Source organism: Myxine glutinosa, chromosome 4 (genome assembly GCF_964187855.1).
Source record: "Myxine glutinosa chromosome 4, kmMyxGlut1.1, whole genome shotgun sequence".
In the NCBI taxonomy this organism is placed as follows: Eukaryota; Metazoa; Chordata; class Myxini; order Myxiniformes; family Myxinidae; genus Myxine; species Myxine glutinosa.
In genome coordinates, this window is record NC_136264.1 from 191,841,828 (window position 1) to 191,859,251 (window position 17,424).

Here is a 17,424-nt window from a genome sequence, read left to right on the forward strand (position 1 = left end):
AAACTGCCAAAATCAAGACTCTCTGCTCTTCACTCGTTCATTCCCTTTTTTTTTTTTCTTTTGTTCCCTCGCCTCTGGAACAAACGCCCACACTCTCTTCAATCCCACTCTTCCCTCCATGTCTTTAAACAGCTGTTCACTGCCATCTCACATCTTTCCCCATCCAAAACCTTGATCTTTTCTACCCTCAATAATCCACACCAAACACACCTCCTTCAAATTCCCTGTTATCTTTCCTGAAAGTCCTCATCGTGTTTGTTTATCCCGTGTACCCCGCCCCAGCTCTCTCTCTTCCACAGATCTCCTGCTGTCCCTCTTCCCTACCTGTTGCCTACTTTTGTTGTGTTTCCCTCTCTTGCCCACACTCCCTTTTTTTACATGTTATATGTGTTAGCTCATATGAGCCTCAACTTGGTATACAAAGACAAAATCTGCTGGGTATGAAGCAAAGAACCATTGTGGTGTCCTTCTGTTTAACAATACAGGATTTTTAATAACATAATCGACCCCAGAATGCTCATTGTACATGCACAGAATCCCTTCGTAGCAATGGTGATCGGGCCATGTTGAAGGATTTTTACCCAAAATGGCTCACAAGCTTGCTAAAAGCAGCCAAAAATACTCGGAAACGTACCTGAGAGAAATGGGTGCGCCTCTGCACAACGAAGGAGTTGGAGAACTTTCTCAGCTCACCCAAATAGTTGAGATCTTGCAGCTCCTCTCACTGCAAAAACTGATTGGGCAGGTGCATGGCCTAAACTGTGGATGGGCACACTCTACCCAAACCCTGGACAGATTGTGACCAGGGAATGAACTTAGAATATTGCGGGAGTGCCCCCTGTGAACGTCGCAGTCTGTGTGATTTATTTCATGGATGTCTGCAATTGGAAAGATGATGCCATGCATCATTAATAGCAAAGCAATGGCTATAAACTATTTGACAAAGCTTGTACCAGCTATGAGGTATGAATGCTTATACAGTAGGATGAATCAGGTGGACTCTTGAGGGAGACATTCATCATCTGGTTTGGGGGCTTAACTGTGATGGGAAGGTCATATCTGGGGCTTGTGAAAGCACAGGGCAAGTTTAAAATCAATACTTACAATGTGGATACCTAATATTAATCATGTTTAAGAGGGAGGGAGTGGGAGTTGTGAGAATAAAGACAAAAAAAAAAAATAGAGTATGAAAGCGCCACAGGCCCATTTATTGTACCACTTGATTCAACCCAAAGATATGACCGAGAAAACAGCCCACTGGACAGATTAACCACACAATTAAACCGCATGGGATTCCACATCTTCCCGGGCTCTACCGAGCCTTATGGAAAGGAGTTTCATATAATCGGAGTGACTGTGCGATTAACCGGCCAATTCAATCACCGCAACCCCCAGCCCCTGCAAGTTGTGTACTCTGACCTCTACACAAGCTGCTCAAACCGTGCTCGAGGTCAGGATGAGGGGTTCATGCATCAAGGGTTGGGGTGACCTTTTCACATCCCTCGGCAACACCCAAACATGAAGAACTTTTTGTGAATGGGGAAAAGCTGGAGAATAAGGGGGCAGAAAACCACTCAAGACCGATTTGCAGGGCAAAAACATGATTTAGAGTTAGAATGAAATTTATATGACATCAAACTCTGAAACTGGAGATGAAAAGGTTTTCCAAAGGACGAGACTGGTGTGGGGATGAAGATAAAGGTGGGAAAAGAGGAACAAATGCATTAAACCAAGAAAGTAGAAATAAATTCAGAGTGAATCAAGAAGATTCGGGAGGGGGGAGCACACCTGCTGTGATGTGCATTAATCAAAGAAGTAGCATTTCTTGATCAAAATAAAAATAAGACAAAACCCTTCAATGTTCCAGAAAGAGGTTATGACAGTGGTGCAGTTGGGGTCGTGGGAGTGGTCACGGTTGGTGGTGGGCCAGCTCCACGAGGTGCAACCTCAATGATTCGTGGCTTGTCGATGATGCGTGCAGTGCGTGCACCTTTCTCCACGATGCCGATGATCCACGCCTGATGACCTTCTCCATACTTGGGGGACTTAATTTCCGCACAGAAGCGAGCGGCTTGTTCACGGGGTAGGCAGATAAGGAGGCCACCTAGAAAAGAGATAGACATTGTTCAGGTCAATGAGAATAAAAGAAAAAAATCCCCAAAAAGTCCAAACGAAATTATTAAAACAAATGAGGTAAAGAAAATCATTTGGGGGTTGGCGGGGGGCACAAGTGAGGGGATAATAAATAAGGATGGGTTTGCATGTGAACAAACCAGACGTCTCAGCAGAAGTTCCTTGGAGGAGGCCAAACAGGTTCCCACAGGCTTTGCTGATAGCTGCCATCTTGGCAACAACGGGAAGGTTGTGGATTACGAAAGCAACCTCATTACGCTGCTGACGTGCCAGATTCTGCGCGTGTCCAAGAATCCCAAAGCCCGTGATATCCGTGGCTGCGTGCGCGTTGAAGGTGTGCATCAAGCCAGCAGCTGCAGGATGTGCGACAAGGAAAGTCAAACACAAGTCAGCATTTTCTTCCAATTTAAAAAAAAGTCACTTCAATTGCCAACATCCCCAAACCCAATCAAGAAAAGAGGCAACAGCCTCATAATGTTTATCGCTATTAGGTTTTTTTTATTTTTTAAATATTCTTTTCAATGAAGTTGCAAAAATTGACTCAAGGTCATTCAGAGAACATGAAGGGGAGACCAGCATTTTAGAGAAAACAAAGTTTGAATATTCAATGAAAGCCATCGAAACAGGATGTGAGCGAGTATGTGTATGCGTGTAAAGTCAGTGATGGCACAAATTTAGGCATCACTGCACAGCATCTGCATACAGCTGTGTCCACTTTGGACATCAAGGATAGCCATAATCATAACCGATGACCTGGCCAGTCTGCTGCACCTATGTGCATCAGACTTCCCCTGCAGCCAACGATGCTCCTAGGAAGAGAGTGGGAGAGGAATAGCACACACCTCAATCACTTTAATTGCTTCTCTGTGCAGGTTTTCCCCTTCATTGGCACCAGTTCACCTGATCACCTGCTCACCACCCATTTTAAATCCCAAGAGCGCTGTTCTACAGAACTTAAATTTGGTAAACGCTCACTTGGTGGACAAAGAAAGTGCTAAAAGGATGTCCTGAAGTCTTTTTTTATGTTGAAGGCTCCAGTCACGGACTATATAGTCCTCATCGAGGCCAGGCCTTAAATAAAAGATGCATTGATAGCAAAGTGAAGAAAGAGAGAATAGTGTAAGAGTTTTTGAGGAAGCAAACAATTTGCTTTTTGAAAAGGGGAAGATCGTAAGTGTTTGGAAATATATAGGAAGGCAAAGAGTTCCAGAGCTTGGCAGTGGTGGGGAAGAAAAACATAACGGCCCACCCTTGAGTTTCCGATGGCCACAAAATAATCATTAGATGTATTGGCTTGTCGAGTTTGCCATAGTATCGCTAATGGTGGAGGTATACAAGCAGCAAGTTCTTGGGAACAGAAACCGAAGTAATATCTGTAGAAAAGAGAAAGAGCTAACTTTGCGGTGTAATTCAAACGGGTCGAGTTTTGAGGTCAGATTGGGAGAGTTGATAAGTCTGATTATTTGGATTCAATTCTTTCCATTAAGTATGTGGAGCTAGAACCTCCCCAGATGTGAGAGCAGTACTCAAAACAAGGACAAATCAATCCTTTATATAGTTAAAACAACTGTTGAGAGGAGAAGAATCTTCGACATATGAACAGGACTCCTCGTTTCTTCAAGGCAGACTTAGCTATTTGTGTAATGTGTGGATTCCAGGATAAATTTGATGTTAGGGTAATACCTTGTAGGTTTATTGAATCACATGGTGTAATGGTAGAGCTTTCAAAGGAGATTGGAGAGTTGAAAAGAGTTTGAGAGAGATGGGAAGAAATTGAGTTTTGGAAGCATTAAATTTAACCTGATTACATTAACCCCACTGGGAAATCTTGTCCAAATCCGAATTTAAAGAGGGGGCAATGGGAAAAACAAGGAGGAATGTAATGTCGAGTCATCAGTATACGAGTGCATTTGGTTATTTGTAAAATAAAGAAGGTCATACTAAAGTATGCAATTTGGCATCCGTCCATCTGTCTGTCTGATGATTTTTTTGACCACGATACATTCCGTCGTTACTTATTCAATCTCAACCAAACTTGACAAGATGACCAAGTGTAACAATGACTAGGATGACGAAGAAAATAACATGACTAAGAATGACCAAGATAAACCCCCTCCCCAAAGAAGTTTTATCCCCCAAGCCGGTTTTCCCCACCATTGCCACCAATTGCTGTGCGTGTTGAGGTGTATATCCATGTTACATTAGCTTTATCGCAGTCTTTTTCCAAGGCCGCTGCTAATAACAAAACGAATGATTATAGCATAATATTAATGTTATTACAAAACAATATTAATACTAATAATGTCCCACATCCCCAAGGCAAGGGGTTTTTCCTCCTTGAACAAACGCCATGTCAACGTTTATAAATAGCTTACGATGGCATTTTTGTGGGAGCAACGGCCTCCACCAGAAGGAAAAATATTATAAACCACAAACATATATGATTAGCTTTTCAAACAGTCGTTGATGCTGTTTATAACACTAAACAAAGAACTTTGGAGGAATCCCGGCATCCGTGAGGTAAGTTTTATGTTACAGAACTGAGCAAAGATCTACGGTAATCTATATACCCCACAAGGGATGGGTAAATAACATGACCCTTCCTGCCGCTAAAGTGGCATTTTTTGTAGCGGCCTTTTGCAACCCACCAATTAAAGTTTTGTTTTGAAAACCACCAATGAAACCCACTTTTCCTACTGTTTAACATGAAAATTAAAGGGAGGAACCCCAGGGTGTGCTCATTTACCAAGCAGCTAGCTGGCGCTTGCCAAGCCAGCCGTTCCTTAACGGTTTTGAATGGAGTGCTTGCTCGAAGGCTGAAACCACATGGCGATCTCTCCACAAGAAACTTGGTGAATGAACACACACCCAATGTTCGAGAGACCCGACCATAGATAGACTGTAATCTTATATACCCCAAAGATGAATGACCCTTCCTGCCACTCCTGCAGTGAGCGGGTGTCCAAGTTGATAAAAAGAAGGAATAGCGTAGGAGACAGGAAAGAACCCTGAGGGATACCGCTGTCGATAGGGAAGGAGGGAGATGTTGAACAATCAACAATTATGGAGAAAGTCTGGAGACCGTGCTGGACAGTGCCGTGTATATTGAGAGTCTGGCCAACTGAAATACTGGTGCCATGTTGCATACCTAACTTCGCGCGCTGGCACTGCGAGATGTATGTCAGCTGTGGCAATCCTGTAGTTCTGTGACGAGGGAATCGATGTTATTACTGTTTGGTCGCAGATTTAATGAGGAACAACTAATTCAAGTTAAAGTGACGTATTGTTTGTTATTGGAATAATAAAATCTGCAAGCGGCGTCATTTATTCACAAAAAATTGTTTGCCTGTCGCGGCGTCAGCTGCATACAGCATACTGATAAATTTGATTTCTCTTGGTATGAAATTGTAATTTGTAAAATGGAGCTTGTATACTAGTTTTCATCTATTATCTGGAAACGTAACATACAATATTCCCATAATGCTACGAAAGTACAATGTCTATTATTTTATTCATTAGCTTGGGTTCACAAATGTTGTTATAACTTGACTCGCACCATAATCAGCAATAAAAAAGTAAACAGACTCAGAGGTACATTGTTTATTTGTTATTCTTGAAGAAATCCGCCATTAAACATTATAACCTTGTTGATGTATTTAGCTAAAAAAAAAATATATATATATATATATATATATATATATATATATATATATATATATATATATATATCAAATGTGTACGAGTATATACATATATCCTATTTCAATTTCTTGACAAGCGCTCGCATTGCCATACTTTTGCTGCCATGCTCTCCAGTCGTAGCTTTACGTTGCGTTTTACGGCTGTATGCTTGTCGTCCTCTTGCAAAAATATACAAACGGACAGTGAAGAATCTCACTAACCGGCATATTTTAACCGCCCAAATAGCACTTCGTTCCTTGTCTCGAGGAAATCTGTGCATTATACGACCTTGTCCTGGTCTAACAGAACATCCCCAAGCGGCACAACACACCATATTGGTTGATTTTATTGAAATATTACTCAAATGAAATATGCAACGATATGAAGCAATGGCACGGAATGGGTGCAGCGGGAAAGCTGCTCGGCTGAGGTGGTATGCAAAATGGCACCTGTAAACCACGTGACGCGGGCTCGACCAATCACGGCGGTAGTTGAGCAGATCAAAGGCTGGCCAGACTCTGTTAATATACGGCACTGGTGCTGGCCATTCCATGATTTGAAGCCTACCGTCTTGTTCTTTTCCTCGAAGGTAGTTTTGACATAGCCTGGAGGTGTGTTTAGGGTCATTATCTTGCTGTATGATGAACCCCTGACCAACTAGGCGTATACCAGAGGGTATTGCATGGTGCTGCAAAATGCTGTGGTCGCCCTTTTGGTTCAGGGTGTCAGTAACTCTGTGCAAGTCGCTACCTCTGGATCCAGCAAAAGAGCCCCAGCCCATCACGCTTCCTCCTCCATGTTTGACAGTAGGTGTCTGTTATGGCCTGAAGCACACCAAGCCAAGCCTTCAATCACACTGTCTTTATTTATGGATTATCACACGAAAATCTCTTCCCACACATAAAACCAAGTGAGAAAAGAGGGAAAACCCCAAATAGGCCGGTCCAAGAGTAGGCCGGTCCAAGAGTAGGCCGGTCCAAGAGTAGGCCGGTCCAAGAGTAGGCCGGTCCAAGAGTAGGCCGGTCCAAGAGTAGGCCGGTCCAAGAGTAGGCCGGTCCAAGAGTAGGCCGGTCCAAGAGTAGGCCGGTCCAAGAGTAGGCCGGTCCAAGAGTAGGCAGGTCCAAGAGTAGGCCGGTCCAAGAGTAGGCCGGTCCAAGAGTAGGCCGGGTCCAAGAGTAGTCAGGTCCAACAATAAGCCCCAGGGCAGGCCCCGTAGTAGTCCCCATGGCAGGCCCAACAGTAGGCCCCAAAGAAGGCCCAACAATAGGCCCCAGGGCAGGCCCCCGTAGTAGGCCACACGGCAGGCCCAAAAGTAGACCCCAGGGCAGGCCCAGTGGTAGGCCCTAGTGCAGGCCCAGCACGAGAGGGTAGGAGTAGGCAAGTCCACGAGTAGGCCCCAAGGCAGGCCCCAGTGGTAGGCAGCAAGAGTTCGATCAACGTCACCCTTCAGGTAGAGAGATTGCAGCTGGACACTGCACAACCCCCGAAAAAGCACTCTGCCATAAGCCGTCCTCTAAAATGGTCACTCACTCCTCTGAATCACCTTCCTGGCCACTCCCCTGCCCCATAGCCAATCATAGGCTTTATACACATGGACCAAACCACTTGGTCTAACTCACAGGGGGGTGTGGGGGGGAAGGAAGAAGAAAAAGGTCACAAACCGTAACACCTCCCCCCCCCTTAAAGAAGAAAACTTTACCCCAAGAAAAGTTTTCTTTTACAAAGGCAGGATAAACAGTGTAAGCATAAACTTAACCCAGCATAAACAGTGCAATAAACAAACAGCCATCTCTCCTTGTGACATTTACAGGTATCATAGCTCATAATACCTTTTAAGCATAGTAACGTGGCACACCCGGCGGGGTTTCCATCTGTCATGGGTTCGCACCACGTAGTTCACCTCACTGTTTTTTTTTTCCGAACCAGTAGGGACCGCTAAACTTCACCAATCGTGGCTCCCCAGGCAGACGTAGTGAAACTAGCACTTTGTCTCCAGGCCTAAAATTACGAGCTGTCGTATTCAGGTCAAAACGGGCCTTCATTACTCGCTGAGGTATTCAAATGTTCCTTGGCAACATTGCAGGCGGTGGTAAGTCTTTCCCAGAAAGTACCTACATAGTCCCGAAGGTTAGGGTTCTCCGTCTCTTCGAGGAATCTCTCTTTCACTACTGGGGAAACACAAACCCTATTGCTAGCCAAATAATTTCCCAATACGAAACTAATACCCTCTATGGGGAGAGTGGGGACTATTCCTACCATCACGGGTCCTATGACCAAATCAGACTTCAGGTTCACCCTATGTAAGGGGACTGGGACATAACGACCTGCAATGCCCTGGATTAAGGCACTCGCTTTCCCCGAACTACTCAAAGTCAATGGTAAAACGGTAGACAACATCAACGACTGGGCAGCCCCAGTATCCCTCAGAATAACTACGGACTTGACTTTCCCGTCCCAAGACACTTGGCCCTTTGACACAAAGGGTTTATAATGGTCCTGTACAGGGCTCGGAAGGACCGCAGTATACTCAGCCTTAACTGTAAGGGCATGATCCCTGTGGCTGTCCACTTTGGTTCGAACCAATGCAATAGGTCTAACGGAGTCTCCCTGCTTCTCCTCCCTTTGCAATTTCCAACAATTCGACTTCAGATGTCCCCTCTGTTTACAGTAATAACACGTGGGGGCCGGTCCCCGGCGAGATGCCTGACTCGACCACTCAAACTCTCTACCCAGAGACGGCCGCACCAATGGACCCCTATGGTCTGTCCACTTCCGCTCTGACCGGTCCTCACTAACCCCCTTCTTGTTATCCCAGGTAGTACCGTAATGAGGAAAACCAAGGCCTCTCTTATGGGTGAGTTCATAATCATCTGCACCAACAGCAGCTTTTTTCAACCCACCAACCTTATGATCCGTAAGGTGTGTCCTAATGTCCAAGGGGATACTGTTCCTGAACTCTTCCATCAAGATAACCTCCCTTAGATTACCATAGGTCCTATCCACTTGTAGAGAACGATACCACCGATCAAACCTCATTTCCTTCTCCCTCGCAAATTCAACAAATGTCTGCCCAGCCTGTCTTTTTAAGGTTCGGAACTTCTGCCGGTATGCTTCCGGAACTTGCTCATAGGCTGACAACACAGCCTTTTTAACCACCTCATAATTCTCTGACTGATCCTCCGACAGAGATGAATACACTTCCTGGGCTCTCCCTAAGAACCCACTTTGTTGTAGCAGGGTCTAGTATTGTACGGGCCACTGAAGATGTTTTGCTATCTTTTCAAAAGACAGAAAAAACGTTTCCACCTCCTCCTCGTTAAACTTGGGAACAAGCCTAATGTTCCGAGCCACATCAAAGGAACGGGGGAGATCATTTTGACCCCCACCTGAATCGATGGAAACCGGTTGGGCCTGTCCCACCTGAATTTCTAATTTTCTTAACTCAAACTCTCGTTGTCGTTCTTCTTTTTCTCTTTCAAACTCTTTCCATTTCTTCCTTTTCTCTTTCAAACTCATTGCCGTTCCTTGTCTTCTAACTACTAGTCTGAGCTGTCTTTCTTTTGATTCGATCCGGGCCAATTCCAAGGCTTCACTCCTCAATCTTACCCCTGGTTCTAAACCCATGTGACCGACAATAGCCGAAACAATCTCCGCCTTTTTCATACGAGATGTCCCACTAACCCCAAGATGATCAGCTACAGCTCGTAACTCTACTTTACGTAATAGTTCTACATCTTGCACTGATAGCCCCTTCTTCTCCACAAATTCCTTCACTTCAAAATCCATCTCCTCAGCCATGGTGTACGACTGCAGTAAATATAGAAGTATCAGCACCGTAAACAAAAGTCAATTTATCTGCCAATGAGGAAACTTACTACTGCCAAAAAAAACAAAAATCCAAGACAGGTATCATGGAATCCAGTTCCCGGACAAGCCCCCAATTTGTTACGGCCTGAAGCACACCAAGCCAAGCCTTCAATCACACTGCCTTTATTTATGGATTATCACACGAAAATCTCTTCCCACACATAAAACCAGGAAGGGAGAAAAGAGGGAAAAACCCGAATAGGCCAGTCCAAGAGTAGGCCGGTCCAAGAGTATGCAGGTCCAAGAGTAGGCCGGTCCAAGAGTATGCAGGTCCAAGAGTATGCAGGTCCAAGAGTATGCAGGTCCAAGAGTATGCAGGTCCAAGAGTATGCAGGTCCAAGAGTATGCAGGTCCAAGAGTATGCAGGTCCAAGAGTATGCAGGTCCAAGAGTATGCAGGTCCAAGAGTATGCAGGTCCAAGAGTATGCAGGTCCAAGAGTATGCAGGTCCAAGAGTATGCAGGTCCAAGAGTATGCAGGTCCAAGAGTATGCAGGTCCAAGAGTATGCAGGTCCAAGAGTAGGCAGGTCCAAGAGTAGGCAGGTCCAAGAGTAGGCAGGTCCAAGAGTAGGCAGGTCCAAGAGTAGGCAGGTCCAAGAGTAGGCAGGTCCAAGAGTAGGCAGGTCCAAGAGTAGGCAGGTCCAAGAGTAGGCAGGTCCAAGAGTAGGCAGGTCCAAGAGTAGGCAGGTCCAAGAGTAGGCAGGTCCAAGAGTAGGCCGGTCCAAGAGTAGGCCGGTCCAAGAGTAGGCCGGTCCAAGAGTAGGCCGGTCCAAGAGTAGGCCGGTCCAAGAGTAGGCCGGTCCAAGAGTAGGCCGGTCCAAGAGTAGGCCGGTACAAGAGTAGGCCGGTCCAACAATAGGTCCCAGGGCAGGCCCCGTAGTAGGCCCCACGGCAGGCCCAACAGTAGGCCCCAAGGTAGGCCCAACAATAGGTCCCAGGGCAGGCCCCTGTAGTAGGGCCCCATGGCAGGCCCAAAAGTAGACCCCAGGGCAGGCCCAGTGGTAGGTCCCAGTGCAGGCCCAGCACGAGAGGGTAGGAGTAGGCAAGTCCACGAGTAGGCCCCAAGGCAGGCCCCAGTGGTAGGCAGCAAGAGTTCGATCAACGTCACCCTTCAGGTAGAGAGATTGCAGCTGGACACTGCACAACCCCCGAAAAAGCACTCTGCCATAAGCCCTCCTCCAAAATGGCCACTCACTTCTCTGAATCACCTTCCTGGCCACTCCCCTGCCCCATAGCCAATCATAGGCTTTATACACATGGACCAAACCACTTGGTCTAATTCACAGGGGGGTGTGGGGGGAAGGAAGAACAAAAAGGTCACAAACCGTAACAGTGTCACACACTGAGGAACCATCCTTTTGCCTACTCGATGGCGTACAAAAACCCTGCATGATGAACCAAAGATTTCAAATTTTGATTCATCGGTCCATAAGACCTTCTTCCAGTCTTCAGTAGTCCACTGGCGGTGCTTCATGGACCAGGCAAGCCTCTTTTTCTTATTTTGCCATCTCAGCAATGCCTTTCTTACTGCCACTCGACCTGTTAAACCTGCAGCTCGAAGTCTTCTCATCACAGTTGAAAGTGAGACTTGCTTACTTTAACCAGTGTTAAGCTGTGCTTGAAGCTGTTGTCTTGTGAGCCACCTATCATGCAAGCTGTTGACTTTCAGAAACTTGTCTTCTGATTCTGTTGTGGCTTTGGGTCTGCCAGACCTCTTCCTGTCAGTTTCCAATATACTACTTCCTGCAGTGCAATATTGTCCAAATAATGCTTCAGAGGGTATAATAACAGTATTCCAATACCGCTTTTATACAGACAGGGGGTTTGTAATCAAGTAATCAGCAGAGGTTGGGACACTTGTAGGAATTGTTTGCATCAACTTTCAAGGCTTAATTTACTTGCATTGCTGCAGAACAGCTGTAAGTTGTTAACCCATTACTTGTTCCCTGAAGAAGGCCTTTTTTTTTTTTTTTTTACAATATAACTGTGCAATTTACATTATTTTCCCGTTTTTGCGAACCTAAACTTTTTTTTTTTACCTCGAGCAGTTTACTGCTTACCTTTGTGCCATTTCAGGTTATTCACTGGACTTGAATTGCTCAAATTTCAATAAAAACTGGAAAAATTGAGGTGTTCTCAAACTTTTGACCGCTAGTGTACACTAAACCAATATTCCGAGCATGGGGCCGACCATGCAGTCACTACAGTCAGATGGCGGATCAAGTACAAAAGGCCATACAGACTTGAGACACGCACTCGGGCAAAGCTACCATAGGACGTCTGTGGTAGCGATCCGGTCGGTACCTGTGCGGTTGAGACGTGCCATATTGAACATTGCTTCCTGGTAAGCCAACTCCACATCCTCCTGCGTGACCACCAACTTTATTTTGTTCCACTTCTCTGGCTGTGGATCAACAGAGCATTTGGTCCAACAAACAGGCCAAAGAGGAATCGCCATTCATATTATCAGGCTAAGCCAATAAAGATATTCAACCATAAACCCATTTCCAATTTCACTGCCAATGCCAATCTCAATCAACAAATAAGTACCGTATAAGCAATATATATATATTTAAATGAACTTTATCTCGTATCCAATAACTCACGATGTCAAGCCATTGATGGGCGTTTACAGCCACCTGTGTCCCAAGGGGCTTCGTGAGAACCAAAACATCGCCTGGAACAGCATTATCAGGCCTGGCGTGCACACATACATGAAACAGAATGCCACCACCGAGGGTTACGTGGAATTAATATTTTAAATCCAAAAATAGAACATAAAGGATAGTGGCCTATATAGTGAGTGACATGTTTAGGCAGTGACAACTTGAACAGGTTTTAAAAGTAGAATGTTTTCCACAGAGAAACATCTCCACGATGATTAAAGATAGACGTGCAAAGAGCCAACTTGGCAATGTAGCACTGACATGATGAACTCGTTGGGCTGACACACAGTGGAGGCGACCCCACCGATAATGATCCACGGGTTCATCACGGTCTGCCCCCCGGTCACAGTAGTGCCGGCTTCCTCCGCAGCATCTTTGAACCCACGCACCATCAATGGAACCACCTTGTCTCTTTCCTGGCAGGAAAGGCAGAAACAATCACATCCATGACATGGACACCTGCAGTTTGAATTATTTAATTGTTTTAAAAAAATAATTAAAAAAATAAGATAAGATAAAAACCGACACCCTGACCCCTCCAACAATTTTTAGACTCAAATAACTCACCTTTTCACTGAGCTTCTGGCTAATTCCAAGCAGCATGAGCATATTATCACAGTCCGTAACTCCCATGGCGTACAGGTCACTCAGCACATTGGCACATGCTATTTTACCCTGCCAGAAACAATCAGTAGATTAATGAGTCAAAACTTAGGCCATGCCCCAGCCCCTCCAACACCTCCACACTCAAAAAAAAAAAAAAAAAAAAGGGAAGTTTTTTTTTTTTTTTTTTTTTAAACAAGCAACAATCCAACCTCAGATACATACACAGCAAAAGTTAGTAACGGCAGTAGCAATAAAAGAGAGAACGCATTACCTCCACCACCAAAGGTGATCAAGGTTTCGTCTGTCTGTGACGAGGATATCTCAAAAAGTTGTGGACGGATTTGGACAAAACCTGGTGGACAGGTTGGGTGTGTTTGATAAGGAAGAATCGATCCGATTTTGGTGAAGATTCAGATTGGGAAACAAGATTTTTTTTTTTTTAAAGCGATTCTTCACCATTGAGAGATATGGCTAAAAGTAATAGACAGCAAGATATCTCAAAATGTTGTTGACTAGTTATGCCAAATCTTTCTGGAAGAGTTGGAGTAGCGGCTGAAACTCAAACCCTATTCAGATTCCTCCTGATGACTCCATATTTGCTCTTAACCTCTACGGGTCCTTCTGATGACCCCAACGCAGTATTTGGTTTTCCGTTTGATTGAGTAGGTGACAAGAAGCCGCCGATTCGATTTTGGTTCAGTTCTGGCTGCAGATCCAACCTATCAGTGGGCTTAAAAACATAAACTGGTCAGCCTGGCGGAGGTATGATCTCTATCAAATGCCGCTGTTGTTGTAATTATATTCTTCTGCACAAACTTATCACTGTAATCTCCACCACCACTCACACACCAAATGCTCCATTATAAAAACAACAACAAAAGTCTAACAGCAGCGTAGCAGCACTTGTAATATATTATAAACCACAAAAACATATGGTTAGCTTTGTTTAAACAGTCGCTAATGCTGTTTATAACATTTAACAAATAAATTTGGAGGACATCCGTAAGGTAAGTTTTACTTACAGAACTGAGGGAAGATCTACAGTAATCTATATACTTCACAAGGGTTGGGTTAATAACATGGTATCAAAAAACCAAGGCGACTTCCTTACTTCCGTGGCTATTAGTCCGTACACCGCTTGTCATCCATCCATGAACCATACACCGCTTCAATCCATCAACTTTGTATTCACGACCGTGATTCCAGTGTTATGGTCATATTTACTACATTATCGTCCCCCGTCACACCGCGGAGCGAAAGGGGGACTACGGTTTTCCCCTCCGTCCGTGTGTGCGTCCGTCCGTCCGTGTTCGCGTCCGTCCCTGTGTGCGTCGGTGAGTGCGTGCGTGCGTAAGTGAAGGACCGAATTCTAATTTGGTGTGTGGGTGCAACTAGGCATATGCAAGAACTCTATTGAAAATTAGGTCGCCACGTCAAAATCCAAGATGGCCACCGCCATGTATGTCTGAACCTTGTGAGCGGAATATCTTGAAAAATAAATGAACTACTCACTTCTAATCTGGTGTGTGGGTATATCTAGGCATAAGGAAGAACGCTATTGAAAATTGGGTCGCCATGTCAAAATCCAAGATGGCCACCACCATATATATGTCTGAACCTTGTGAGCGAAATATCTTGAAAAATAAGTGAAGTACTAACTTCTAATCTGGTGTGTGGGTGTATCTAGGCATAAGGAAGAACGCTATTGAAAATTGGGTCGGCACGTCAAAATCCAAGATGGCCGCCTTGCATCTTCCACTTTGTCAACTCGCATCACTTCACCGACGGGGGACCAAGGCGTAACGCTTGTTATTATTACTATTACGAAAATGATACTACTGAAACGCTGCACTACTGTATTAAGAAACCTGGGCTTAATTTGTCCAAAGCGGTCCAAAGGGTAGGCATAAATCCTAAGGCCTATACGTATCGTTTTGTTGCAAAACCCGTAACGCCGATGCTTTCGACATTTGATGGTCATTATAACAATCGGTTTGTTTGTGTTTCACACAATGAAAAACATAAAGGTAAAGCATGGCGATTGTGATATATGACAGGTTCGACGATACTGTTGCGGTTCTGCGAAGTGTAAATATTTGATTAATAAAGGTTAAAGGTTTTGCCCCCATAGTTAGTCCACATGCAACACGTAGGTCACCTTAGAACGTTAGTTATTTCTTAGTATATGTGAGATAAGGCCATTTCCAATAGTGATACCTGCGTTGTGTAAAATAAATAAGAGTAGGTCCTATTCATTTTGTGGCCCGCCCTCCAATCGACCTCGTTGGGCACCATCCAGTCTGCACCCCATTCCCCATTGCGCACCATCCAGTCTGCGCCCCATTGCCCCTCGCATTAGGATGCTCTAACCAACCCAAGTGCCACGAAGTAAGGCCTGGAAAAGGGGCGGAGCACGAGGTCGGGGGTGTGGCCATTGGCCACGTCAAGCAGACGTCAAGGGCGGAGCCGGTGTTACGGATTCGGCCCTAATGATTGTTGTTATGATTATATTGTTGTTGGTTCTAATATTCTGGTGATTGTGGTTGAAGGGAAAGGGTTATTATAGTTAAAAGGTTTAAAAGCGCTCATGATAAAATAATACCGGAAATGGCATAGTGGGCCGGAAGAGGACGAGGGAAGAGGACGGGAGAAAAAGGCAAAAGGAGGTGTTCTGACGAAGCTCCGCACCTGGCGTGGGCGAGCTTACATGGCGAGAGAACTTTGAGTCCGGGAAGGGAATCTTGAGCGATTCTGGAATTGTGGAAAAGCCTGCGAAGCCAGGTGCAGGTGTGATTCCGGAGAATCTTCGCCTAGCAGCGACGGCTCGAGGACGAGCCAGCCGCCATTACCAGGACCTCGCGCGTCGTTTGCGGAACCTTGGTTAGCCGCATCCGCGGGTCCCGCCATCCAGTGATTTACCGAAATAGGTGTGTGCACTAAAGCGGCGTCGGAAGATTGCCCTGCGGTTCATTGACTGAATGGGGAAGGTGCACATCCGGATTGCTTATTTGGGATTCCCTGTCCACGGTCAGGTTGCTGTTGGATTAGACCACGTGACGGTCCATGCCTTACCTACACCGCCATACTCGCCTCTTCGCGTCTTCGCCTCATCTCCGTTGAGTTATAGAGACATTGAAGGGTTGGGCTCCATTCACTGGGAGCGCGGATCACTGCCGAGCTGCTGCTGAGCTGGGACTGGGATCTGTGAGTTTACGTTACTTCATAAGGTGGTACCATCTTGAGATTAATTGTATGACTGATTGCTTTCATTGTTGTATGGTTTCCTGTGTGCTTTTGATACAATCTGTTCATTTATAATCTTTGGGTGTGGTTCCACTATTGATTTGTTTTTGACACAGGATAACATTTTTTTTCTGCCGGGGCTCCTCGCGGGGTTCGGAGGTTTACCGAGACCAGGAGATCGGTGAGGACCCCGTAACACCGGTAAGACCCCAACAACCAACCAGGGCTCCGTGGGCATGGCATAAGGGGCGTGGTCAGAGCGCGGCTGGGACATTCGAGAGGGTTCGCTGGGCGGCACTATATAATCGTGCACGCAAAGCCCTTCAGAGGACTGAGCGAGCTCGCATGAACGGGACTGATGAGCGAGGAGCTTTGTGAAAGGACTTATGCGGTTTATCAGGACTCGCGTGATAAGGACTGTGAAGGACTATTGGGAGAGGCGCTTTTGCTGTAAAGGACTGGCTGGCGTTACGAATTGTACAAGGACTTGTTGGGAGCGCATTGCATAGCGGGGAGGACTCGTAAGATTGGCGCATGACCGGTCTGGAGAGGACGCTGGCGTTACTTGTTCGCCGCTTCTCCGACTGGGCCATTGTACATAGTTTGCTTTTCTGGTGGTCGTGGCGGATTTTTGACCGTTGGGTCTGCCCTCTGCTCATTCCCGGCTCTGCTCCTGGCTTCGCCTGCCCGGCTCCTCCACTGTTTCCTCAGGCCCGCTCCCGTTGTTTGTGGCCGTTGTTTGCGGCGGTGGCTGTTTGCCGCTGTGGTCTTGATTAGCGGCTGCAGTCGTTTGCCGCTGCGTTTGCCGCTTTGCCTCCTCGACCTTGGCCTCGTACTCGTCCCTTCGCTCCTGCCTGGCATGGCTCTGCAGTACTCCGCCGCAAGGCTTCTTCTGCTCAATACCCGCTCCACCCCATCATGCATCTCTGCCATCAAATCAAATGGACTCCTCCGACAACCCAGGTACATTCACCGTGGCTCCGGTCGTAAGTTTGTTTATTTGCAATCAGGTCACTCCATCCCCGTCCTCTGGTCGGCTCAGCGCACTCTCACTCTTCGTCCCAGCGCACCTGGTCACAGCAACGCACACGATCGCACGTCCTGCCTACGAACCCTGGCTAAATCACCTGAATTCATCCCTGCTGTTCAAAACAACATCAAGCTCACCCTGTTCAACACCCGGTCCCTCAACAACAAATGCCTCATCCTGAACGAATACATCCTGGATA

At 46.0% G+C, this 17,424-nt stretch overlaps 1 protein-coding gene across 1 annotated transcript in view; it reads right to left on the bottom strand.

Moving 5' to 3' along the window:
- Positions 1–1,180: 1,180 nt before the first annotated feature.
- LOC137417898 (selenide, water dikinase 1-like) overlaps positions 1,181–17,424 on the bottom strand; it is a 41,481-nt gene continuing 25,237 nt past the window's right edge. Inside the window, exons 4-9 of the mRNA XM_068103837.2 lie at positions 12,914–13,021; positions 12,608–12,762; positions 12,287–12,377; positions 11,985–12,084; positions 2,274–2,486; positions 1,181–2,104 (exon numbers count right to left, since the gene is read on the bottom strand). Coding sequence (XP_067959938.1) covers positions 1,875–2,104; positions 2,274–2,486; positions 11,985–12,084; positions 12,287–12,377; positions 12,608–12,762; positions 12,914–13,021 — 897 coding nt within the window. The 3' untranslated portion in view covers positions 1,181–1,874. The remainder of the gene's footprint in view (positions 2,105–2,273; positions 2,487–11,984; positions 12,085–12,286; positions 12,378–12,607; positions 12,763–12,913; positions 13,022–17,424) is intronic.